This window comes from Hemibagrus wyckioides, linkage group LG16 (genome assembly GCF_019097595.1).
Source record: "Hemibagrus wyckioides isolate EC202008001 linkage group LG16, SWU_Hwy_1.0, whole genome shotgun sequence".
NCBI classification, from domain to species: Eukaryota; Metazoa; Chordata; class Actinopteri; order Siluriformes; family Bagridae; genus Hemibagrus; species Hemibagrus wyckioides.
The window spans coordinates 1,865,056-1,892,562 of NC_080725.1; the positions used below are offsets into that span (position 1 = coordinate 1,865,056).

The 27,507-nt window shown below is 40.6% G+C and overlaps 1 protein-coding gene across 1 annotated transcript in view; it reads left to right on the forward strand.

Moving 5' to 3' along the window:
- megf10 (multiple EGF-like-domains 10) overlaps positions 1-27,507 on the forward strand; it is a 56,951-nt gene that overhangs the window by 25,235 nt on the left and 4,209 nt on the right. Inside the window, exons 6-24 of the mRNA XM_058412711.1 lie at positions 4,597-4,843; positions 4,963-5,083; positions 5,885-6,021; positions 11,253-11,465; positions 12,859-13,033; positions 13,143-13,263; positions 14,854-15,017; positions 15,934-16,036; positions 18,748-18,894; positions 19,010-19,144; positions 19,579-19,707; positions 20,539-20,667; positions 22,716-22,844; positions 24,015-24,143; positions 24,935-25,162; positions 25,793-25,911; positions 26,067-26,190; positions 26,953-26,997; positions 27,120-27,323. Coding sequence (XP_058268694.1) covers positions 4,597-4,843; positions 4,963-5,083; positions 5,885-6,021; positions 11,253-11,465; positions 12,859-13,033; positions 13,143-13,263; positions 14,854-15,017; positions 15,934-16,036; positions 18,748-18,894; positions 19,010-19,144; positions 19,579-19,707; positions 20,539-20,667; positions 22,716-22,844; positions 24,015-24,143; positions 24,935-25,162; positions 25,793-25,911; positions 26,067-26,190; positions 26,953-26,997; positions 27,120-27,323 — 2,799 coding nt within the window. The remainder of the gene's footprint in view (positions 1-4,596; positions 4,844-4,962; positions 5,084-5,884; positions 6,022-11,252; positions 11,466-12,858; positions 13,034-13,142; positions 13,264-14,853; positions 15,018-15,933; positions 16,037-18,747; positions 18,895-19,009; positions 19,145-19,578; positions 19,708-20,538; positions 20,668-22,715; positions 22,845-24,014; positions 24,144-24,934; positions 25,163-25,792; positions 25,912-26,066; positions 26,191-26,952; positions 26,998-27,119; positions 27,324-27,507) is intronic.

Sequence of the window (27,507 nt, forward strand, 5' to 3'; positions counted from 1 at the left end):
TTGGAAGAAACTTGCAGGTGGAAAAAGCAAGTCTAAACCAATTTAAAATAGATTTTTTTTGTGCTCATTTAAAAAGTCTGTGGCCACTAAATTCTTTTAATAGCAAAAACAAACTCTAAGGTGAGGATAGGGCAAACAAAGAGACAGGAATATTTCTTATGTTGCATATGATAAATTCATGAACACCACAGTTACTTTATTTCTTATGTATTAAAATAATAAAACACAAGAAAAATGTGGCAGCTTTTCCTAGTAGTGATTTTTTTAAACTACACAACCCAGTGAAAACAAACTATTTTAATTCTTCTGATAGTTTTATTCCCAGTTCTGTGTGTTCTGTTTGCATTAATTTGTATCAGTGAATCATTTGTGTAAATTAACAGTGCAAATACAGGCACACTACTCAACATTGGGCACCGATTCATTCGTATCTGTCGTCCTCACGCTCATTTCCTCTCTAGGGCACCCAGTCTCTTATTGAGTTGGACAATAGGAGGCCGTTAGTGTGCGGGCTAAAGCACGGCAAAGCCTCCAGGTCCACTGTGTTTAAACTAGGTCAGGTCTTACACACATTACTGTCTGAAAAGAAGGGTTTTGTGCAGACAGACTTCAATGTTTTTTTTACCCTGCGGAAGTTCGGTGGACTTTTAACCAGGGCCAGAAAGCACTGATGCACGCTAGGCACAGTGCAGCCTAATGGGACATGGAACACTGCAAAGAATTTCTAGAAGACAGGAAAAGACTTTTTATTAAGTCCAATGGTCAAATGTAGCTTTCAAAGATGGGATGTAATGAAACTCTGGGCAGCATATTAGAAGAAAATGGCTTCAGATATCATAAAAGTGAATGTGTAAGATGACTCTATATCATAGAGTTTGTTAAACCATTAATAAGTCTTGGCTTATGCAAATTGAGACCATGTGATGTAGGAAAACCTGGTGTTTATTTAGTTTGAATCTCATTGAACCCTCTTGGTAAAGGCATAAACCCTCGCCTAAACCTAGCAGTAAAATGGATATAATGCACTGAGCTTTGAAAGAAGAGTTTACTGTCGTAACATTTTTGAGTGGCCTTAAGGACAATTTCATACGAAGCGAAGGCACTTGTATAACTGAAAGCTTTTAAAGTGCTGTATAAAGAAGTGCAGTTGATGTTTTTGTTCTGTCTCAAGCTTTGAAACAACTGACCCTCTCAACATCTTGTTCATTTTTACTTAGATTTAACATTTTTGAGCATTTAAATGGTTTAACTGCAAAAGTATTTTCCATTGAACTGTTAAAATCTACTAGGTTTATTGCTCAGTTTAGCTTAGTGCTGTAAAAAGCTGAGGATTGGACAGCTGCTAGCTTTTCTCAGATTTAACGTGCCCATAAACAAGGATCATGGCAGCAAAAGCAACAACTGTGAGAAGGACAGGAGGTGTTTTGAAATCATTTAAACTGATCAGTTTGTGACACTATGCCTGGAAAACTCATGACAACAGCCCTGTTTTTGTGGCCTAGATGCAAAAAGAATGAATAAAGTCTAAGATTTTGTGTTATTGAAGCATTGGGTGTGCAGCTAATCTGTCTTAGAGCAGCTTATAGATTTTCTATTAATATTTTAGTGGCAGATATAACTGTCTATATTAGGCACAGTGGCTTAATGGTTATTATTTTTGTCTCTGGGGTTGGGAGTTATACCTCCACTGTTCTGTGCTTCTGGGTTTCCTCTGGGTACGTAGGTTTGCTGTAGGCTGATTGGCATCTCTAAATTGTCCGTAGACGTGATTGTGTGTGTCCATCTTATGATTGTGCCCTGCAATGGGTTGGTATCTCATCCAGGGTGTCATTGTGCCACAAGTCCTCCAGGTTCCCCATGACCCTGTGTAGGATAAGTGGTACAGGAAATGGATGGATGGATAACTGGACTGTCTGACAAACGATACAATGAATGTGGTTTTGGTCTGCTTGTGCCCCTTTGTAGCTGTTCACTCATGCGTGAGAACACTGAGCCATGGCTAATTTCATGTCTCTAAGACGTAAATAAATCAATTTGATTAGAGATCAGTTAATTACAGGATTAGGTGATAGATAGCTGACTCACAAAATGTCTCTTTTCTGGAATAATAAGGCAGTTTCTTTCTTTATTAATTTAGGAGACATGCATCACATACTGTACATTACACCATCGTATCACACGTTACCCACTAAAAATCTTTTTTTTTTTCTGTGTTGGAAACCTAATAAGTGATCAGTGAAAATAGCTTTCTGAAGCTTTCTTTTGCTATGTCGAGTCAAGAGACATCAAATGAAGTTGTCTCTAAAGGCAGCTTGCTTTCTGCTCTCTCATCAGAAGTGTTTATTGACTTCACAGTGAACTCAATAGCTAAAACATGAAGCTTTTAACCTGAAGATTTTAATGACAGTTGGAATCTCACTAAACTCTCATAATCCATTTGTACCAGTTTCCTGGCTTCTCTTTAGACAGATAAATCGGTTCTAGAGTAAATGTGTGGTCTGGGCTGTACGGGCCTCTTCTGTATAGTGGAGGCTGGACTGATCACATCAGCTGTGGTCTTGGGTGGCGTTTCAAGCTCAACAGATGGGCCTTGAAAGGTGAGACAAAAATATGGAGGAATAAAATACATGTCTTATGCCTGATTCCAGTTTGGTGATTAGCTTGGGCTTTGCATTGGGATTATTAAATGATGCTGTTGATTCTCTACTTGAATGTTCTCACACTTACTCCCTTACTTCTGCTATGGATGGTCTGCATTTCTCAAAGCTCTTTTATTCAGTGGATAATCTCACCTGGATTATGTAGACTCGTACCTAACGACTGCTGCTGTAATCATAATGACTGTCCAGAGCTATTCTTCACAAAACATCTTTGCTTTTTTTACTTACCATAACATTGGGCCTATAAACGGTTTAGTTTATATTTTATGATGTTGTGATATGTGTCTGCCAGACTAATAAAGCTCATAATAACAGATTGTTCTGTCCATAATAACCACATCAGATTCAGCACGGAGTCTTAATTAAATCTGACCCTTAAATCAGTGGACACAAGTGTATACCACAAGATGGGCCTGAAGAGGCAAACCCTCTTCGAAAGAGGCAAATCTTCTGATGAACGCACTTCATATCATCTCAGGGAGTTTTTACTCGCCTCTGGCTTGCCCAACACCTAAATCAGATTTCTTTTGGGATTTGTGGCAATGGCTATTGTTAAAGGAATCCTACAAATAGTTTATATTTGTCCGATTGCCAAGATTTTTAACTCAGTAACTGTACTGGTACAAATCAGATTTCCAGAAATTATTTTGAAAAGTAATCTTGCTCTTGGATGCAATGCTAAAGCAAATAGTGTTCTTTAGATATTTTTGATAATCATCTCATCTAATGTTTTCTTTTATGTATTTTCCATTGAATTATTTAGAAAGCCTTTGTTTACTGCCCTGTAAAGATCCCAAGAACAGACAGCTCCTAGTTTACCTCAGCAACACTTTTACTCAAAATGAGCCTGAGGATCAGGGCATGGCTGCAAAGGCAGCAACTGTCAGAACTGGACAGAAAAAGACCGTGTTTCTGGGTTATTTAATCTCATGATGGCTAGTGACATCATTGCTTGGTGTATATCCTTGACTACATGTGAGAGCGTTAATCCCTGGGTTTCTCTCTCCAGGCCCAGATTGTGGTATACACTTGTGTCCACTGATGTAAGTGCAGATTTAATTAAGACTCCGTGCTGAATCTGATGTGGTTATTATGGACAGGACAATCTGTTATTATGAGCTTTATTAGTCTGGCAGACACATATCACAACATCATAAAATATAAACTAAACCGTTAATCATAGATGTTTATAGGCCCACTTTGGAAATGTTATGGTACGTAAAAAAAGCAAAGATTTTTTGACGACTTCTGTATGCATGCTATAGCCTAGTCAATATAAGTGGATTAAAAATGATGCCGGTTTTTTTCTTACATATTAATCATACACAGGACTTTTGAGAGATTTCTATTTGCACATTCTCTTTCACAGAACAGCAACATTTAAATAATTCATGGAAAAATCGCAGATGCGCCTCTTAAGATATCTCCTAAAAAGATGCTAACATAGCTAATGGCAGTAATAAAAAAAAAAAAGACCCGTCGTGCACTGTCTATTCTGATCCCTTTCTATCAGAACCAGCATTAACTTCTTCAGCAATTTGAGCAATAGTAGCTTGTGTGTTGGATCGGATCACACGGTCCAGCCTTCTCTCCCCACGTCCATCAATGTGCCTTGACCGTCCATGACCCTGTCACCGGTTCACCACTGTTCCTTCCTTGGACCACTTTTGATAGATACTGACCACTGCAGACCAGGAACACCCCACAACAGTTTTGGAGATGCTCTGATCCAGTGGTCTAGCCACAATTTGGCCCTTCACTTCACCTGTCACTGGTCAGAATGTTATGCATCAATAACATATATTGAACAATTCATTCCATACACAGATATTTAGCCAGATTATTACCACTGGCTTTCAAATTTAAAGTGTTTAAAGTGTTAACTTTTATCACGAAGACACTGAAAACCTGATCTCTGGATGTGTTTCCTCTCCAGCATGTGACAGTAGTCACTGGGGTCCTCACTGCAGTAACCGGTGTCAGTGTAAAAATGGAGCACTGTGTAACCCCATCACAGGAGCGTGTATCTGCACAACTGGCTACCGTGGTTGGCGGTGTGAGGAGCGCTGCGAGCCAGGCACCTATGGTAACAACTGCCAGCAGAAATGCCAGTGCCAAAACAATGCCACCTGCCACCACGTCACAGGGGAGTGCACATGCAGCCCTGGGTATACTGGAGCATTGTAAGTCACATATACGTGCCAATAGGCTCAGAGAAATCATTGTGATACACACTTGCATGAACAGACGGTGCACACACTGTGTTAAGTCTCATTATCCTCCTTTTGTTGTTTCTGTGCAGTTGTGAAGATCTGTGTCCTCCAGGTAAACACGGGCAGCAATGTGAGGAGCGCTGTCCCTGCCAGAACGGTGGAGTGTGTCACCACGTAACTGGAGAATGTTCCTGTCCTTCCGGCTGGATGGTAATGACACGTATTATGCACATTTAATCAGATATTTTACTAACAATGTTTTTCATACAAATAAATAAATAAACATCTGGAGTTGTGCTGTTAAAGGAAAACAGTCAACAACTGGGTGTTGTGATGCGATCTGACTCGAAGCAGAGTTATTGCTACCAGCCTATAGTTGATTATTTACCTATAACAGCATACCCAGCGGCTTTTATTCCTCTTATACACCAGGAATTTGCCAAGGAAACAACGCATCAAACTTTTTGATCATTAATAGTTGCATGTTGTAGTTGCATCACTTATCTTAGTTGCATAGTTGCATCACTTATCTTACAGAAGCTGTAGCCTTTTTTTCTCTCTCTTGAAGTGAATAAAAGAGAAAAATCTTGTTCGGAAGACTGTCCTCTGTGGGATACTGTACTGACTGTTACAAACAGCTGGTACTTTTCCCATAAATGTCTCCTTACCGAAAACATCACCATATCAACAATTATACATTTCTTTATGTAGAAATGACAACGTTACAGCGAGCAAATTCATATAAAGCTTTGATTTTATATTACGGTCAGAATGATTTACAAAGCTGTTCTGTTATAGAAAATTAATCAACAATTTTTGGACCAATCAGAATCAGTTATTCTGTTTACAGTAATATCGTTATTTTTTTTATATAGGTGCACGCAGCATTTTGGTGTGCTGTTAAGCTGAAAGACATTCTGTCTGATATGATGTATTAGATATATATACAGTAAAGTTCAGGCCATTAATCCTTCCAGTTGCTTTCACTGTGTCTTTGGTGTCTCTGTCCAGGGAATGGTGTGTGGACAGCCCTGTCCCAAAGGGCGCTTTGGTAGGAATTGCTCACAAGAATGTCAGTGTCACAATGGAGGAACCTGCTCTTCCTCTACAGGAGAGTGTTATTGCAGTCCAGGCTACACTGGGGAGAGGTGAGACACAAGCTTAGCTGTTTCTTGAAACTTACAGTGTTTACTCTGCTTAACTTTTATCAGCACAAAGAAGGTCCATAGTATGAATCAGATCACAGCCAGACAGTGGAACCTGTATTCTATTAACAGGACAATAGCTAAGAGACCAAATTAGACAAAGAGACAAAACAAGAAGATGGACAGAACTAGAAAAAGGGCAGAGATTAAGGCATCATACGGAAGAGTATTTACAATCAAGCAAATGAAAGGGAACTAGACAAAGGTGAAAAGTGAAAGATGAACAAAACAGAGCAGGGGTCATAGACTAACAGCAAAACTGGAGCTACGACACGTACATTGCACTGTTCTAGTGATAGTTATGAGTTGAAGCATAGGGCAAGGGCAAGATCATGATATTTTGTCCGCTAAAAAGCACACACAAATGTGCTTTTGACCTGGGAAGGTGAATACTCACCATAAACAACTAGGAAATATGAACACCAAGAATAGTGTTCATCTAACTAGAAGATTTTTTAGACTTTATATATAAACTGATCAGGCATAACATTATGAGCACCTTCATCAAACTCGCTCAAATCCTTACGCTTGCCCATTTTTCCTGCTTCTAACACATCAACTTTGAGGACAAAATGTTCACCTGCTGCCTAATATATCCCACCCACTAACAGGTGCCATGATGAGGAGATCATCAGTCTTATTCACTTCACCTGTCACTGCTCACAAAGTTATGCCTGATCTGTGTGAGGACGAGGTTCCCTTTTGAGTCTGGTTCCTCTCAAGGTTTCTTCCTCTTACCATCTAAAATCTATTTTTGATGACTTAATGAACTTGTTAGTTTATGTGTATAGCTAGAACATTATAATATTTAATTAGTACAGTTTTCTCATTTCTAATTTTCTTAAGAGTTCTCCCTTCAAGCTTAATTTGGATTCTGTACAACAGTGTTAAATGTGGTCGTGTGAGTAAGCTGGCGGTGTTGATTGATCAGCGAGGTTGCTCGATATAGTAATTTGTATCTTGGTGACTGAATTACTGGGTCAGATACTGTGTGATATTAGTTTCATATGAATGCAGGATCAATTATTACCACTTGCAGCAAGGTCACAAGATAATTAAGCTGTGAAGTCAACTGTTCTTAATTCGCACTGTGTGCTAGCTCAGGATGATCAGTGAGTAAATGATGACTGCGAATGATTCAGATCATTTTTTATATTCCATCTGGATAGAGATACTTCATTACGGTAGGAACGATAAGTCAAAACTTGTGACTGTCCAGTGTAGTGGCTCTTCCTTCCAAGTGGAGCCAAACCACAACAGATCCAACGGTTCTTTCTTTATTTTGTGACCTGTGTGTCTATAGAGTATATTAGGTTCACAGGTCTGAAGGCTGCATTGAGAAAGCAGTGTCTATACTGAAGCAGGAGGACTTAACTGCTCATTTTAATGAACTGCGTGATCGTGGTGGCTCAGATTATAGATCTGAATGACTTTAAATCAAAGCTGGCTATCAGAATCTGGAGTACATAAACCAAACAACTTTCAGTTATAACTTTTATTACTCTAAAATTGTTACTTTCTAATTGTTTTCAGATTATGTAAAACCCTAAAACTCATCCAAAATAAATATGCTTCAGCTCTGCAAGGGGAAAACATCATCTTTGACTTCCCTTTAGTGAAATAAGTGGACCAAACCATGGCTCTCAAAGCATAACAGGGCCACCAGGTTTTCCTTTAAATTCCCATCTCTTTTACATAGTGGACTTAATGTCTATTAGAAAGGATTTTTAAGATTCAGCAACCTTATATCTTATACCTAAGTAGCTTATGCAGTAAGTACTTGCAGTGCAACATGACTTTCAGGACACTTAATTAGAAGCAATTATGTGCAGTTAGATTTGATGATTAAACCCGAACAAAAGTAAAATTAAAAAAAAAAGTACTGATTATGTAGGTTCTATATGCCAACAGCAATTAATATATATTTGTATATAGTTGATTTGAATATTAGCACGATGTAGGCAACATCATTCAGGTCTCAGTGGAGGATCCCCAGTTGGATTCTGCTTCATGAAGATTTCGGACATTTGAAGAGAAGATGCCAACCCCACGTGGACTTTGAGAACAACAACCTCTTAATCAATACCCAAAATTACATTCGTCATATGCTGTATTTCCATCATAGAGCATTTGAAGGCTTCAGCATGGAGGAGTTTGTGTTGAAGCTATAATGAACTCAGATGTTGAGCTAATTAATGAGTTGCTCAGGAGCTGCTGGTTACACAACTCCATCTGACTGTATATGACTGTAGAAAGGGCATTATTTATAATCATACTCTCTGGTGTTTATGGCAATTCACACTCTCTGGTGTCACCCAAATGAGGATGAGGTTCTCTTTTGAGTCTGGTCCCTCTCAAGGTTTCTTCCTCTCTGGGAGTTTTTCCTCACCACAGTCGCATCAGGCTAGCTCACTAGAGATGAATACAAATAAATGTAAATATAAGTCTAATATTAATCTTGAACTTTTTGTTTTATATTTCGTATGTTAAGTAAAGCCGCTTTGAGACATTGTCCATTGTTAAAAGTGCTATACAGATAAAATTGAATTGAATTGAATTATTGGGGCCAGTCAGTCAACTAGAAACAGAAATTGGGGCTTGGTGTAAGAATGAAGCCGGGGCTGGGGAGCAGTGCCGTGTGCCCATAATTACCAGCATCACAGCACATGAACCATATACTTTAGCAGACCATGGCTTACAGGAATAGCACTACAAGTGCATTTTTATGAGTTAATAAGTGCTTTGGCTAGCACAGACGTCACGAGAAGCTTCCGACCGACTCGAGCAGGCCCCATCCCACCACACCCTATGGGCTGGAAAATAATCAGCTTCTAGGAGGGACACGTTTGTGTGTGTGTGTGTGTGTGTGTGTGAGAAAAAAAAGCAAAAGAAGGCAGAGATTCACTTTTAGATAGAATGTTGCTTTGATCTGCACCTGCGTCCTCTCAAAACACAGAAAGAGTGTTGATATAACTTCCCCTTCCGTCTGCATCGTGATGGATGTTGTTCCACAGGAGACGCCTTGCAGTGTGATATGCAATATTCTGCAAATGGAACTCAAATCAGTGGGAATCACTGTGTGGCTGGACAGCTTCCATGTGTTCCCACACAAGTCCATCCGTTCTGCAGAGTGCCAGCTTTGAGAACAGCTTAGCCGGAGCCCATCTGCACAACTAAAGGAGAAGATAACCATATCCAAATGACATGGTCTGAATTTTTCCAGCTTGACACAATCATTTATCAAAACCAGTCCTCTATCAGTGGGCCGGTGGATGGGTTCTCCCTGTGCATCTGAATCTTTATTGCTCAGAGGGAATGTTCATCCGGAGGAGGGAGTTATCAACAAGTGGGTTCTGATGAGCTACAGTTCTCACACAGACGACTGTTGGGAGACAGTTTTTATCAAAATTCTTTGTTTTTAACCTTTCTTTCATCAAAGTTAGGGCTCCTTTGCTTTCAGGTTGTGTTTTCCAAGTAGTAGAGAATTCAGAAACCTAACAGTTTCTTTAGTCTATAAGCTTAAGGCTGTTGTAACCCAAATATATTTGTAAAGAAAGAGAAAATAAAACTCTTTTACCATGACGCAATGACAAATGACCATGGATAGAGAGCAACTCTCTCTCTCTATTTCAAATAAGTTTATTATCTAGTTAAAACTGAAACCAGGGATTAGAAAGAAATTCTGATATCAAACACAAACCAAAGTAAGTAATGTTTTTATGTGAAGAGCCTTTATTTTTATCACATATACATTACAGCACAGTGAAATATTTTATACCAGTTTTTGAAGTTGGGGTCAGAGCACAGGGTCAGCCATGATGCAGTGCCCTTGGAGCATAGAGGGTTAAGGACCTTGCTCAAGGGCCCAACAGTGGCAGCTTGGTGGTGCTGGTGCTTGAACCCCTACCTTTCGATCAATAACCCAAAAATCTTAACCGCCAGAGCTACCACAGCCCACTTGATATTGCAAGTAGCATAAATAGCCAAACAGTGTATGTTAAGATATTTATAATAGAAATATTACACCTTTTCTATATCCTTTATATTTCCATTAAAGTCATTTGGCTGACAGATTTAATTTAAATCTACTTACAAATTTAGAAAGGATTCCCAGGGAAATGTTCAGAGTAGCAGTTTAGTGATGCTGGGATTTGAACTCTAGACCATCTTTTGAAGGATACCCAGAATAGGTTTTAAATCCTCTTAGTTTCAAAAATCACATTAGTCTTGGCACATCAAGTCTTATACTAGTCTTATAATTATAAGTCTTATAATATTAGTCTTGATTAATATACACTATTGGCAAAAGTTTTTGGACATGCCTTTACATGCACATGAATGTAATATGGAGTTTCAACAGCTTCAACTCTTCTGGGAAGGCTTTCCACAAGGTTCAGGAGTGTGTTTATGGGAATTTTTGACCATTCCTCTAGAAGCGCATTTGTGAGGTCAGACACTGATGTTGGACGAGAAGGTCTGGCTCACAGTCTCCACTCTAATTCTTCCCAAAGGTGTTCTATGGGGTTGAGGTCAGGACTCTGTGCAGGACAGTCAAGTTCCTCCACACCAAACTCTCTCATCCATGTCTTTATGGACCTTGCTTTGGTCACTGGTGTGCAGTCATGTTGGATCAGGAAGGGGTCATCTCCAAACTGTTCCCACAAAGAGCATGAAATTGTCCAAAGTGTTTTGGTATGAAGCTGAAGCATTAAGAGTTCCTTAAGGGAACTAAGGGTTCGAGCCCAACCCCTGAAAAACAACACCTGAATTCAATGATTTGGAGGGGTGTCCCAAAACTTTTGTCAGTATAGTGTAATTCTGCCAGATGGCTTTGTTTGCCTTCTTCAGGCCTTGAGATTGATAGAGCCATTATAAAATGTAGTTATATTTTAGATCGTTGTCTTTTTGTAGGACATGTTACATCTATTTTATTAATTCAATAAAGTTCCTTTTTCATTTAAAAACCCTGGGTGACACAAAGTTTTGCACGTGAGGGTAACACAAACCTGCTCCTCAAAGGTCACCTAGAAGGACTTGGCTGTGGTTTTCCCTCACAAGCATATGTAGCATGAGCATTAGCAGCAACTGGGGAATTTTAACACACAATCAATCAGTGCTCAGTGATTGTGTGATTGATGCCTAGAGGTGTGTGTCTTGTGCGTGTGTCTTGGCAGGTGCCAGGATGAATGTCCGATTGGCAAGTACGGTGTGAACTGCCGCCAGACTTGTCGTTGTGAAAACGGAGCCAAGTGTTACCACATTAGCGGTGCTTGTCTGTGCGAGCCAGGTTTCACGGGAGAGATGTGTGAAACCCGAATCTGCCCAAAGGGCATCTACGGCCTCAAGTGTGACAAGAAGTGCCCGTGCCATGCCCCAAACACCCAAAGGTAAGGACGTGGAGTGAGTCTATCTAAGTGTTTTTGTGTGAAAGTGACAGAAAGAGAAAGCTGGCAGCACATGTAGACATGTGGGGGTCAGTTTAGTGTTTTAATGACAGTGAAGACAGGAGAAAGTCTGTCTGTTTATGTGTTTAGAGACATACACAGTTTCCCATTGTGTTTATGGCCTATGGATGAGACAGGCTAGCACAGCTGAGTGGCTCCATGTGTCGTGTGAGTGGACAGCTGCCTCACTTTCACTCAATAGAGCGGCTGTTTCAGGTGCCACCAGCTGCCCCAACCAACAGGTACAGGCCTTGACCACTGACCACAACAACAACCTCTGACACCAGTGTGACAAATGTCTAGCGAATCCTTCCCGCCTATAAGTTTAAAATGGTTTGCTCCACCCTCTAGAAAACTGTTGTTAGGACATCCTCATGTTTTCAGTAGAGTAACAGAAATGTATAGTGCTCCCTGAAGTTTAGATGTGAATTAAATGACCACCAACAAAACATATGCTTGAAACAAATAGTCAACTTGGACCAGATGTTTAATCAAGGGAAATGTTAGGAATAAAAGCTCTCTTGCTCAAAAAAGTTAAAAGAGAACCTCTGATGTAGATGACCGGAGCAACCGGTAGATGTCTCCTATTGCCTATCAGAGAAATTGTGTGATTTCTGCCATTACACTACACACTGCTGTTGTGTCCTTGTGCAAGAAACTTAGCCCTTTCCTGACACCACTGACTGCAGCATACACTGACCAGGCATAACATTATGACCACCTGCCTAGTACTGTGTTGTTCCCTCTTTTGCTGCCCAAAACAGCCCTGACCCGTCATGCACTGTGTATTCTGACCCCTTTCTATCAGAACCAGCCTTAACTTCTTCAGCAATTTGTGCAACAGTAGCTCGTCTGTTGGATCGGATCACACGGGCCAGCCTTCTCTCCCCACGTGCATCAATGAGCCTTGACCGCCCTTGACCCTGTCACCGGTTCACCACTGTTCCTTCCTTGGACCACTTTAGATATATACTGACCACTGCAGACCGGGAACACCCCACAAGAGTTCACTTGCTGCCTAATACAGTATATCCCACCCACTAACAGGTGCCATGATGAGGATAATCAGTCTTATTCACTTCACCTGGCACTGCTCACAATGTTATGCCTGATCGGGTGTATGCACTTTAAATGGAAAAAACATGATAAAACTGGAATTTGTGTAAAGATGGAAGTTTGTTCACTTTCACAAGTTCAGATTTGATCATTTTAAGTGCAGTATTTCCTTCTGATTCACTTTTTTTAAGTGATTTGTTTTATCTAAGTATCATAATAATGTAAGATTTGTAGTGAAGAAATACAAAAAAAATGAAAAGTACATTGCGCCTCTCTCCAGCTGCCACCCTGTATCAGGTGAGTGCTTGTGCCAGCCTGGTTGGTCAGGTATCTACTGCAATGAGACGTGTGCACCAGGCTTCTACGGCGAGGAGTGTCAGCAGGTGTGTCAGTGTCAGAATGGTGCAGACTGCCACAGCGTGAACGGAGAGTGTATCTGTGCTCCAGGCTTTCAGGTGAACACACATCACATATCTCTGTCATTCTCTTTAATATTTCCCTCCCACTTATTCTTGAATTCCTGAATCGTTTTGGTTTGTTGTGTGTTTAAAAATTCTTTTTCAGGGCGCAGATTGCTCTATACGCTGTCCAGAAGGGATGTATGGGGTGAATTGCTCCTCCGCTTGCACCTGTAAGAATGGAGCTAAGTGCTCACCTGTGGATGGATCCTGCACATGCAAAGCAGGTAATTCGACCTGATTGCAAAAAGACTTCTGTAGAAAGAACTATGTTGATGCACTATAAAAATTGGTTCAGTGGCTCACAAAGTGGCACAACAGAAGTGAATCAGGAGGTTGTGAATTTGATTCCTGACAAGGCCACTGCGGTTCATCGCTTGGAGTCAAGACAGCAAAACTGGCCAAGATTTCTGAACCAGAGAAATGCAGTTGTTCAGCGTGACACTAGTTAATTGTGGGCATCTGTGAGTTCATGTATGTGGAAGGGGTTCGATAATGCTTTCCCCTGAGTGGGGAATGTGGTAGCTTAGTGGTGAAGGTGTTGGAAGGTTGTGAGTTTAAATCCCAGGTCCACCAAGTTGCCACTGCTGGGTGCCTGAGCAAGGCCCTTAACCCTCAATTGCTCAGTTGTATAAAATGTAAGTCGCTGTGGATAAAGATGTCTGCTGAATGACAGAAATGTAAATGTTACCCTGCGCTCTGATGCAACTTGAGCAGCAGTTTGAGAAGACGTAGACTTGTTTCTCTGAGGTAGCACTGCTCCATCCTCCCAAGTTGGTAGCTGTTGTGGGGCGAGCGAGTTAATGGTTTCAAATCTTGAATACTAAGAGTTTCTTTGGTTGTCTGTTTGGATGAATCTGTTGGTTTGTGTAAAAAAAACAAACATACAACTGAGTGTTTTCTTATCAGAGAATTGTCCATTTACATTTCTGGCATTTTGCAGACGGCCTTATCTAGAGCGACTTCTAATTTATCTCACTACATACACCTGAGCAATTGAGGGTTAAGGGCCTTGCTCAGGGGCCCGGCAGTGGCAGCTTGGTGGACCTGGAACTCAAATTCACAACCTTCTCATCAAAAATCCAACACCTTAACCACTAAGCTACTAAATCCCCTCATGTCTATGTGCCATTCTTTACAATATATGTATTTATCCGGATGTTAAAAATTATTAGCATAATAATTTACCAGAATTATGATGTCACTGAAGCAGCAGTGTGGTTTCTGTTACGTTCCAGTCAGCTTAAATGTGTGTTTTTTTCCAGTGTAATATTTTTCCATGTTGCAACATGGAACTAAAATGGACTTAATTTGGCTTGTAAATGATAAATCTACACAAAATAGCCCATAATATTATTTGTGTGTGTGTGGGGGGGGGGGGTCAATATAACAGAATTATTTACAATAAAAAATCTCGAACATTTCTCTGACCAAAGCTCTCCTTATTCTGATGGATGGCCTCCTTTAAGCAAAGCTGTGGTTGTGCCACACTCTTTCCATATTTTAATGAATTTAATAGATCCCTCTGGGATGTTCTGTGTTTGGGATTTGTTTGTTTTTTAACCCAACCCTAATTAAAACTAGTTTTGTATAAAATAAACAAATCAGCAGATTTATCCTTTTCTTTATAGGAATCTATTACTATTACATATTAAATTATTTGGCCAGATGTTCATTACGCTGTAAAATTCTGCATTGACCAAACAGTCTATTAGGGAATTAGGTCTGCTCTGAAGTGTTTAACATAAGCATACGTAGTTAATTTGCTTCTCCACACATCCAGGAGAACTTTTCTCATGCTCTACTCTCTAACCCAGGCTGGCATGGAGTGCACTGCTCTATAAACTGCCCCAGCGGCACGTGGGGACTCGGCTGTAACCTCACCTGCATGTGTGGGAATGGTGGAGCGTGTAATGCTCTAGATGGCCAGTGTACCTGTGCTCCAGGCTGGAGAGGTGAACGATGTGATGTGCACTGCCAGGTGAGCTTCTTTCTGAAGAAATTCACACTTCTGTATTGGAGTGATCACAATGACTTTTCTTGTTTACTTTTTCTTTTTTTTTGCAGAACATCTAATCAACCCTTGGGTAGTTTTAAATACCAGCTGAATACTTTTCAGGCATACACTGATCAGGCATTTCATTATGACCACTTGTCTAATACTGTACTGTTCCCTCTTTTGCTGCCAAAACAGCCCTGACCCGTCGAGGCATGGACTCCACTAGATCCCTGAAGGTGTGCTGTGGGATCTGGCACCAAGATGTTAGTAGCATGTCCTTTAAGTCCTCTAAGTTGTGAGGTGGGGTCCACTAAAGGATACCTAAAGGACGTAAAGGACTTACAGGACTTAAAGAATACTCTTGATAGATACTGACCAGTGCAGACTGGGAACACCCCACAAGAGCTGCAGTTTTGGAGATGCTCTGATCCAGTGGTCTAGCCATCACAATTAGTCCCTTCATCAAACTCGCTCAAATCCTTACGCTTGTCCATTTTTCCTGCTTCTAACATCAACTTTGAGGACAAAATGTTGACTTGCTGCCTAATATATCCCACCCACTAACAGGTGCCATGATGAGGAGATCATCATAATGTTTTGCCTGATCAGTGTAATGCCCTTGTTAGAAATCAACGGCTCATACGCTCAGAATGAAGCAGCATAGCTTTGAACGAAAGCCTGTCTTAATCTCAGCGCAAACTCACTTTATTCTCGACGACTATTAGGACATCGCTGTTGTAAAATCTGTTCAGTTTGTTTAAAGGAGCAGTGTATTGCACAGCTTAAGTGGATTAATCGGGTATAATAAAATAAGTGCAACTTAAGATTAAATTTTTACTCAGTAGAATCCGAACCTTCAGTTGTAAGCAGTTTTGTGTTGACGATGTAATCTCTTTAGGATGGGACGTATGGCATGGATTGTCGAGAGCGTTGTGACTGCAGTCATGCTGATGGCTGTCACCCTGCAACTGGACACTGCCGCTGTCTCGCAGGCTGGACAGGTGAGCGGTGTTCTTCTTGTCTCAGGGTAAATAAGCAGAGTACATCCTGGTATGGTCTAATGATGGCATGACAATCCATCTCTTTTCTCTCTCTTGTCTTTGGCTGTTTTCTTTCTTTATTGCTTTCCCATTTTTCCCATGTTTTGGCCTGGTGTGCTCCATTGCTCTTGTTTGCTTTGCTGTGTTTCTCATCGCTTTATTTTGTTGCCACCTTTTCCACAACTGTACTGTTCTGGATCTTCTCACGTTGTGTGTGGCATCACTCAGAGTCTGACCATAACTAGGCCATAATAAATTGATCCAAGAGGTTTTTTCTGTATTTTGCCAGGCATTTTTGCCGACCGTCTCACCAATTTTTCAAATTTAAATGACAGATTCTTAAGAAAGAGCCAGTATTTTTCCTAAATCACGACATCACTAGTTCTTCTTTAATATAAAACATAATTTTTAAAACTAGACTTGCTTACTCTTGCTGTTTTTTTTATTATGCATGCATATAAAATGTTATTATTGTTAATATTCTTTTTCTCTTTTGCTGTCTTCTCTTTTAATCTCATCTCTGTTCTTTATGTTGTCTGTTTTTTTTCTCATCCCATCTCCTCTCATCTCTCTTCCCATATCCTGTTCTTTCCTGCTTTGTTCTGTTCTCCCCCCTTATGTTTTCCTCTCTTCTGCTTTCTCCTCCACTGTTCTTGCCTCACCTCTCTCGTTTTCTCTTCTAAGATTTGAGCCGCATACTGATGATATTGTGTGTTGTCCTGGCCCTTTAAATACACGGGCATTTCTTCAGTGCTACTTCTCCAGAGTTTGTCGCCAGCTTTTCCTCGTCACCTAGCAACACTCTCGGGTCCTCAAAGAGGCCTTTGTCCTGTGTCTTGGCCCAGCGCTCCTTTACAATGCTGCTTATCAACACCCAGTCTGAGGGCCTGGAACACACACCAACAGACAGAGGATGTGATCATTTATTTTATTCCTTATATCCTGACGTGTTACATTTTTCATGGCTGCCGATTCTGGGAAACCATGAGCTAAACAGATGTGAGCACTTTCTTCGACTTCTATAAGCTGTAATCAAGTACATTTGAGGGATACACAGCGTCAAGAAAATGATTTATTAACATCTTTTATTAAACTACAGAGTGATCTCTCTCTCTCTCTCTCTCTGCTGCATCTCTCCTGTTGCTTCAGTCAGCAATTTTATTATGCTGATCTTTAACTTGACATGATGCCTGGGTTAGACACACTTATACCTAGAGTGTCGAGTAGGAGACTTTTCTATGCGCACTATGTGTTAGTGCTTCCTTTGTGCTCAGCTTATGGCAGCAGGATGCTGTAGGTTATGTCCACTGGGTTGTTGAGCTCTTCTTATCCATCAGTGACAGTGAGGTGTTTAAGTAAGCAATAAAACACCAGAACATGCTGTTATAGGAAAATGATCATGATGGGATTACGTTCCAAAAACATCACATAAAGGAAGTTTTTATTCCTCTTATACCACAGCAAGTCATAAATGGTACTTTTTATGGAACATTATATTAATGAAATGATATCATTTTTTATCCATTTATTGTTAGATTTTAATCTTGTAAAAACTACAGCAAAACATGTTAGTTCCTCTTATCGCTTTCATTATAGCATAAACCGTTCCATTTCATTATAACCATTTCATTACAACAAAAACCGTACTACTCTCATAGTCATAAATCTTACCGTACTCAGTGCTCTTGTGGAAAAGCAGAAATACTGCGTCTATATTCAGTCACTTTATCTACAAAGTGCACCTTTCCAGTATTTGTACCAGTACCAGACTGTTACTGTGTACTGGATCAGTGCTTTTCTAGTTGTTCTGTAAACCAAGCTCAGAAATGCTAGGTATATTTGAGGAAGTAAATATTTCTTATTATCAACAAAACTATACACCAATCAGGTATAACATTATGACCACCTACCTAATATTGTGTTGGCCCCCCTTTTGCTGCCAAAACAGTCCTGACCCGTCAAGGCACGGACTCCACTAGATCCCTGAAGGTGTGCTGTGGTATCTGGCACCAAGATCCTTTAAGTCCTGTAAGTTGTGAGGTGGGACCTCCTTGGATCAGACTTTGTCCAGCACATTGGATTGAGATCTGGGGAATTTGAAGGCCAAGTCAACACCTCAAACTGGTTGTTGTGCTCATCAAACCATTCCTGAACCATTTTTGCTTTGTGGCATGGTGCATTATCCTGCTGAAAGAGACCACAGCCATCAGGGATGTTTCCAGTTCAGGGGTCAGCACAGGCACCCTGACTGCTCTGTGGCTATGCGGCCCCATACGCAACAAACTGCGATGCACTGTGTATTCTGACCCCTTTCTATCAGAACCAGCATTAACTTCTTCAGCAATTTGAGCAACAGTAGCTCATCTGTTAGATCGGATCACACGGGCCGGCCTTCACTCCCCACGTGCATCAATGAGCCTTGACCGCCCATGACCCTGTCACCAGTTCACCACTGTTCCTTCCTTGAACCACTTTTGATAGATACTGACCACTGCAGACCGGGAACACCCCACAAGAGCTGCAGTTTTGGAGATGCTCTGATCCAGTGGTCTAGCCATCACAATTTGGCCCTTCATCAAACTCGCTCAAATCCTTACGCTTGTCCATTTTTCCTGCTTCTAACACATCAATGTGTGTGTGTGTGTGTGTGTGTATGTTTCTGTTCTTCACAGGGATCCACTGTGACAGTGTGTGTGCTGAGGGTCGCTGGGGGCCAAACTGCTCTCTGCCCTGTAACTGTAAGAATGGTGCATCTTGCTCACCTGATGAAGGCACGTGTGAATGTGCTCCTGGATTCAGAGGCACCACCTGCCAGCGCAGTAAGTTTTCTGTGTGTGTGTGTGTGTGTGCTACATCATGCGTGCTTTCTGTTCTGCAGTTTAACACACCAGATTGTGCTGATGTTTCCTGATGTTAATCCAGATATCCCCACAGTCTGTTCTCCAGGTTACTTCGGGCACCGCTGCAGTCAGGCGTGTCCCCAGTGTGTGCACAGTAACGGCCCGTGTCATCATGTGACAGGCCAGTGTGACTGTCTCCCTGGATTTAAAGGAGCTCTTTGCAATGAAGGTGAGAAGGACGACTTCAAAACAAGTTTCCATATTTACGGTCCATATTTGAAAACAAAAACAGCATATGACATGTCAGAGTAAAGAAAAATACTCTGCTCTTGATTTGCATGGCATTAATTCTGTGAGAAAAGCCAATTTATTAAAATAGCTTATTAACATTTCTGAACATTACACCCAGGAAACTCTAAGGTATCAAAAGCATGTTTGTATATGTGTATTAAATTCCAGTTTTTCCAAATAAAAACCAGCAAGATGATTTGGGACAAGTAACACCAACAGGATTGTTCAGTAGACTGTAATTAACATGTTATTACCATATTGCATAACCATATTCGAATAGAATATCTAACCACCAAATTGATAACAAATATAAATATATTGTATAACCAGAGCCGTTGTTGGTCCCTTTTTTGTCTCTTTGTGTCTACGCAGTGTGTCCCAGTGGCAAGTTTGGGAAGAATTGTGCCGGGACATGCACCTGCACCAACAACGGCACGTGTAACCCCATCGACGGCTCGTGCCAGTGTTACCCGGGCTGGATTGGCAGTGACTGCTCACAGCGTGAGTACTACTCAGAAACTTTCTTTTGAAAAGGGAAATCCTATTTCCTAAAATAGGCTGAGAGAATGTAGTACATGTAACATGACCTGGAAATTGTGAAGGTTTACAAACTGGATCTCCTCATGAACAAGAAGACGGATCTGGATTCTGCCAGTCCCTAAATATGCCCAAACCCTGTCTTCTCCTAGAGCAATGAGTTCTTAGGCAGGTTCTAGGGCACAACATTAGTTATTTGATTTACTGACACAGATGTATTCATAAAGTGAGCAAGAATTATCCTGATATGTGAACTGAATCATTTCCACATGCTATTCCTTGTATTGAGAGTAGAATCATCACGCTGCGTGTGTGTAGTGCCCCCTGCTGATTGTACACTGAAAATCCATTCAAAGAGTTATTACTTAAGAAACAGCGGGCTTTTGTGGTGCTCATTGTGCCTCAGTGATGCATCTTCCTTAACCTTAAAGCAAGTTATAGACATACTATATACTTTCTGTTACATAACTTACTGACCATGAGCCGAAAAATGGATTTTCTCCCAGTTTTATTGCGCCTATGTTCAGCATGAGTGTCTTTGTCATGTCACGGCCGTGTTTATAATACTATATCTCTTTTTATGTAGCTTATATATTTGTAGATATTTCCCCCCCAAAAAAACCCAAAAACTGTTTTCCCCACACAAATGCTTATATCTTCAAAGTACTTGGGGGCATCTCTGAGATATCTGAGCAAAAAATGGAAAGCTAGTGTACTGGTGAAAATGGTCTAAACTCATTATAAGTGTATAAACTGTCAGTGATGTAAGTACATATGGTGTGTTTGGTGGTGTAGCTTGTCCTCCTGGTTACTGGGGCCCTAACTGCATCCACACATGTAACTGCCATAATGGAGCGTACTGCAGCGCATATGACGGAGAATGCAAGTGTACACCAGGATGGACCGGTCTTTACTGCACACAACGTGAGTCTCTCTCTCTCTCTCTCTCTCTCTCTCTCTCTCTCAGCATAGCAAATGCTAGCAGAATGTATTAACTGCCTCATGTCTAATCTGACAATGCTAAGAACAATGTCATGCAATCTATAACGCAGAACACACAACAACACCGTCGCTTATGCATAACTCCTGGAACTAACACATGCATCAGTAATTATTCTTGCTGTCACTCATCATAGATTTCCTACAACTCTGTTCATTCATTATAATGCTGGCAAACGTTTCTGGACACCTTGAACATTTTCTAAAATTTCATGGGTCAGTACTGTGAGGATGTGGTAGCTTAGTGGTTAAAGTGTTGGGCTACTGGTCAGAAGATTTGAATCCCAGGTCGACCGAGCCGCCACTGCTGAGCTCCTGAAGATGGCCCTCAATTGTATAAAAGGAGATAAATTGTAAATCAAATTTTGTTTGTTATGCTGTTTAAGTACGTTGTGTTAACAGCAGTGACACTGCTTGTGATAATCACACTTGTAATGCTTTACAACATGGAACCTACCAGAAAAATGGGAATGAGGCATCAACCATTTGTTGTATATTCTCTTAGGGAAAGGTTTTATTATTATTCCTGTAACCGGTAACTCTATACTCTATCAAAACTTACTGTTTAGGACTGTTTTTATAATCAAGCAGAGGATATGAATTTTTATGATTTATTAACCAGGAATGCATTTGTTTGATGTGACAAAGGTTCTAAGATAATGAAGACCTAATATCCGAGAGTGAGTCAGTGTTCTAATCTTTGTTCTTGCATAAGTAAAAAAGTCTTGATCTGTCCTTCACTTGCTCTTTTACTCTCGTCCGCACATTAAACCGGCAGATTAAACCATATCTCAACTAAAAAGAGCCTCGAGCATTTCCGATCCTGTATAAACGTGTATGATAGGCATTTTCAGGTCAAGATTTCCATCTCAAATTTCAATTCCGATCCCGAGCAAAGTGCACACAGCGGTCGAACCTGTCTTAAGGGAAAAAGGGTTTATTAAAGTGTCATCTGTTACAGTCTGTATATTCTGATGATAAGAATTTCACACTAATTCTACTAACACACCTCTGCATTTATTTAAATAACATCACTAATATTATGTTGTGAATTTTAGATGCCATTTATATATAATGTGTGTACACCGATCAGGCATAACACTGCGGTGAGAGGTGAAGTGAATAAGACTGAGTATCTCCTCATCATGGCACCTGTTAGTGGGTGGGATATATTAGGCAGCAAGTCAACATTTTGTCCTCAAAGTTGATGTTAGAAGCAGGAAAAATGGACAAGTGTAAGGATTTGAGCGAGTTTGATGAAGGGCCAAATAGTGATGGCTTGACCACTGGATCAGAGCATCTCCAAAACTGCAGCTCTTGTGGGGTGTTCCTGGTCTGCAGTGGTCAGTATCTATCAAAAGTGGTCCAAGGAAGGAACAGTGGTGAACCGGCGATAGGGTCATGGGCGGTCAAGGCTCATTGATGCACATGGGGAGTGAAGGCTGACCCGTATGAACTGATCCAACAGACGAGCTACTGTTGCTCAAATTGCTGAAGAAGTTAATGCTGGTTCTGATAGAAAGGTGTCAGAATACACAGTGCAGGACGGGTCAGGGCTGTTTTGGCAGCAAAAGGGGGACCAACACAATATTAGGCAGGTGGTTATAATGTTATGCCTGGTCAGTGTATATATATATATATATATATATATATATATATATATATATATATATTTCCTCACGTCATACTGAAACCTTGTGATTTTATCATTTACAATTTTAATATAATATACCGAACATAACATTCTACATGGACATTTATATGTCAGCATTTGTATTTTTTAGCATTTAATGCACACATTAATATAGCCACATTTACTATCTTATAAGCACTTATTACACAACATTGCTGCACTTCTTCTGCTTGGTTGTTTTATGTCATATAGCCAATGATAGTAGTCATGTATGCAATGCCAGCAGTAACTGTATTGCATCTCAGTGCATATGATTGAAGTGGATGTGTACGCATTACAGGCTGTCCGTTAGGTTTCTATGGTAAAGACTGTTCCCAGAGCTGTCAGTGTCAGAATGGTGCAGACTGTGACCACATCTCTGGGCAGTGTACCTGCCGCAGAGGCTTCATGGGACGACACTGTGAACAAAGTGAGTGAGCAGGGCCTGGAATTACACGCTTAGTAGAGTGACTACAGCCAATGGCCTAAAATCGGGGTGTCCAAACTGCAACCTGCAGGTAACAGGAAGGAAGTTTCGAAAATGAGGTCCCTAGTTTGAACACTGGATGTCACTGTTACATAAAATCAAATCTAAGAACTAAAAAAATCTATCTAGTGTATACATGTGTTATTACCATGTAGTAAGCAACTGACTGAGAACAAGAACAGAAAATCTATTTATCTGAAAACATACTTATTATGTAAGTCTAAGGGCAGTCGTTGAATTCCATCAAATAAATATTCACAATTGAAATCTAATAATTGCTGACCATTTCATTTCCATTTTTGTCTAACACACACTCACACACACACACAGACACACACAGCAGTTCTTCTTCACTATGAAGAAAATAAGTCCTCTGAGTCTCTGAAAAGATATAACGCAAGTTTAAGGTTTAATTTACAAATACCTTTAAGTGAAGAATTAGTGAAAATATTTTACAAAATTGTATAACATAATTCTTTAATAACTGCATCAATAATAACTGTCCTTAGATTTTTATTATAAACAAGTTTTTAGTATTCTTTTCTCTGCTCATTATGAGGAAATATTAAAAGTCATATCTGTTGTGATCTCACACTGAGATTTTAGAATTCCTTAAAGCTAGTCCAACTGAAAGGTAGTTTATTGGTTAGTTAATTATTAAGTATTAAATAATAATATTATTAAGTTATTGGTTGTGTATTATTACAGATCTATAATAATCAGCTTCTGCCCTGTCCTTCCATATTTATTTCTCCATCAGGCCCTCCATAAAAATCGTTTGGACGCCCCTGGTTTTAATGATTTTTAATGCCTTTTAAAGTATGGGAGATATACACTATATTGCCAAAAGTTTTGGGACACCCCTCCAGATCATTGAGTTCAGGTGTTGTTTTTCAGGGGTTGGACTCGGCCCCTTAGTTCCAGTGCAGCATTAAGCATTAAGAGTTCCTTTCACTGGAACTAAGGGGCCGAACCCAACCCCTGAAAAACAACACCTGAACTCAATGATTTGGAGGAGTGTCCCAAAATGTCTGGCAATATAATGTAGCACACTGTGAAGTAAGGAGATGATGATGAGGTAACCTAATAGACTGTGTCTGTTTGTGCTGTCAGGATGTCCGCCTGGTACATACGGTTTTGGCTGTCGGCAGGTCTGTGAATGCTTAAATAATTCCACTTGTGATCACATGACTGGGACGTGTTACTGCAACCCAGGCTGGAAGGGATCCCGATGTGACCAAGGTAAGTGTTCTATACATAGCTAAATTGTACCACAGTTGAAAATTAGGAGCAAAAAGACATTTTTGGGTTTTAAAATGAAAAGTGCCACAACAACAGGGGTAGAGCACAGTGATGTGTCAGTTCTGTTCATGTTTGATTTGAGATGCTGCTACCTAAGTGGAGAGAGGCAGGGTGCATGTTTGTGATGGGAGGGGACTAAGAATCGGGCGGGGCAAACACACATGAAACACAAAACAAACAAAAACACATGACGCAAAACAAAACACACGCTGCCGGAAAGTGCCAGCACACCTTCACAGGGATCTAGTGGAGTCCATGTCTCGACAGGTCAGGGCAGCAAAAGAGGGACCGACACAATATTAGACAGGCAGTCATAATGATATGCCTGGTCAGTGTATATGAGATAGATACACACACAGTGTGTGTTGTAAAGGTGGGTCATTGATTGGGATGTGGCTCAGGCAAAAGTAGAACAGGAGCCGAGGAAAAGCCAAGCAAAAGATAAGCCCAAGGACCGGCAGCAGGATCCCGCGTTCTCATTGCCGCAGCTTGGGTTCGATTCCTGGGCAGGGAGCTGACCCAGCCACTGGTTTCCGGTCCCAAGCGTAAAACCTGCGACCAATCGAAACCTGCTGACCAAATGATCCACTGTGGCGACCCCAAACACGGAGCAGCTGAAAGAACAACAACTTAAATTCTGTAAAAAGCTGAACAGTGTGCAAAAGTATTTAAACATCAGTGTCTCTTATTTACTGTGTTAAAAACCATTGTGATTCTTTGTCCTGTTTTAGTTGGTGTAATCATCGTAGGCAACACTAACAGTCTGACCAGTGCAGCAGTTCCAGTTGATTCCTATCAGATTGGTGCCATTGCTGGAATTATTGTCCTGGTGCTCATGGTGCTCTTCCTCCTCCTCCTCTTTATCATCTACCGCAAAAAGCAGAAGGGAAAAGAGCCTGCAATGCCGTCTGTCACTTACACCCCTGCCATGCGGGTTAACACAGACTACACCATTGCAGGTCAGTACTGAGGCTTGACATCACAGCATTTTTGTGTCTGGTGACTGAAGTAAATTCTTTAGGAAGAGCATCGGGTAAACAAAAGCTCCAGGGTCCCTTTTTTTGGTTGCTGGAAAACTGACTAGGCTATAAAGTGGTAGCTAATGTACTGTAATGATGTATGGTGAGCTAGTTAGCTAGACAGGACATATGGTCATCGTTATGGTCATTAGCTTGTGCTTTGGCCAATGTGTTTAGTACAGCAGGGGGTGGGATTTACACCACTACATGTCAAAGGACAAAATTTTTGATTTGCTAAAGTCAAGGAAGAGGTTTTTTTTCTTTCTGTCTATTAAACCTACGTATCCATAGGGATCCTTCAGACTGATGAGAAACTGTCCATAAAAATTCAGCATGAGAATTAGCTTGCCATCAGCATTTCTTTGCATGGACAGGAACTAGTTCCTCCATTAAGTCTTTAAACGCAGAAACATCCAGGGAATTTTAATTCATTACAGAAATAAATGAAGTTGCTTGAATTTTGTCCTAGTAAGTTCTTTTTCATTTTCTGATTTGTACCATTTCATGTTATTTATCATAGGATTTATTAGACATAATGAATGTTTGAAATCTTTTTTTTTTTTTTTTTAGATGCAGTACCACAAACAAATGAGGTTCATCCCAACAGTAACTACTTCTCTAACCCCAGCTATCACACTCTGGCTCAGTGCACCAGCCCACCTCATGTCAACAACCTGCCTTATGGAAAAGTGAGTTTTCCTGCTCTGAAAAAGGAGCACAACCCTCTGCGTGGTCAAAATGTGTTCATGAATTAGCTAATGAAAATTTAAGAACAAGTAACATACATATGATGGCCTCATTGTTCAATTAGATGCCATTTATCCCGATTTTCCCGATATGTCAGGCGAAGAACAACCAGTTGTTTGTGAACCTGAAGAATGTGGAGCAGAGAAAAAGACCTTCTCTGATGGAGCACACTGGAACGTTGCCTGCTGACTGGAAACAGGGCAGCTGCTTCAACGAGCTCGGTGAGCCAAGAGATTTTGAAAGGGAACATAATTCTGAATGCTTTTCTGATACTTGCTCTCAGATAATGACTATCACTGTAACCCTCGGGAGCTGGAGGCAGCCAGAACAGAACCAGACCCAAGATTATAGTGTACATATCTGTAGAAACAGGCCGAAAAGGAAAAAACACTAGCAGTAGGGAATTACTGTGGTCATGGTTCATGGTACGACTGAATAAAACTCAAGACAATAAGATTTTGTTGTATGGTGTTATGAGTTGCTTTGACGGTGACATGAATGTCATATTATTACACCACAGAGTGTGCTGTAATAGAAAAATCATTAGTGTTGCGCTGCGTAACACAAAGAGCAGTCGATTTTTTCCAAGAACATCGTGACCCGAAGTGTTTATCATTATTATTATTATTATCATCATCATCATTCCCTGGTCCTCTTAGACCACAGCAATTTGCCAGAGCTAACAATTTATTCAAGATCAATACATCATAGTTCTTTGTTACATTTAATGATACTCAACATTCCCAAAGAAGTTAGGTCCTGTAATTGTTTATGTTATAGCAGCTGTAAACAGTCGTCTTTTGTTTTGCAACTTCCATATAAAAATCCAACTCTTCCTAGGCCACTGGAACTGTTTTCCATACCATTATCATGTCCTTCTCCTTCATTATATAAAGTAGTTCTCACATTATGGCCTCCATTTGGTGTTTGACTCTCTCTCTCTCTCTCTCTCTCTCTCCCTCTCTCCACTCTTCTTTGTTTAGGAGCATATGGAGTTGACAGACGTTACCTTGGAAAATCTCTTCGAGGTAGGATTTAGTGTACAGTGTAGAGAATATATCAATAATCAGTCTTTGGCTGATTAATCAAACCTTCTTAGTAACTGAGACGTACTTCTGTGCCACTGTCTAATTCTAATACTTATTGTTAGATCTGGTAAAAGCCGTGCCCTACCACGCCAGCTCCTGCTCCCTAAACTCAGAGAACCCCTATGCCACGATTAAAGACCCACCTCTCCTACTGCCCAAGAACACAGAGTGCGGCTACGTGGAGATGAAGTCACCTACACAGAGAGACTCTCCCTATGCGGAGATACACAACTCCAGTCCTACAAACAAAAACGTATATGAAGTTGGTAAGTAAAATGTCATCTGTATTGTAATGGAAAGAGAAATTTAATTAACAAAATAATAAATCCGGACACACAAGGACGATTCAGACGAAGCGGAAAAGGTAGGTATAGTATGGCAACGGAATTCTTCCCTCTGATTGGACGAGACATGGGTCACTCAGGATCTACAGGAAGTCCAGCAGTAGCT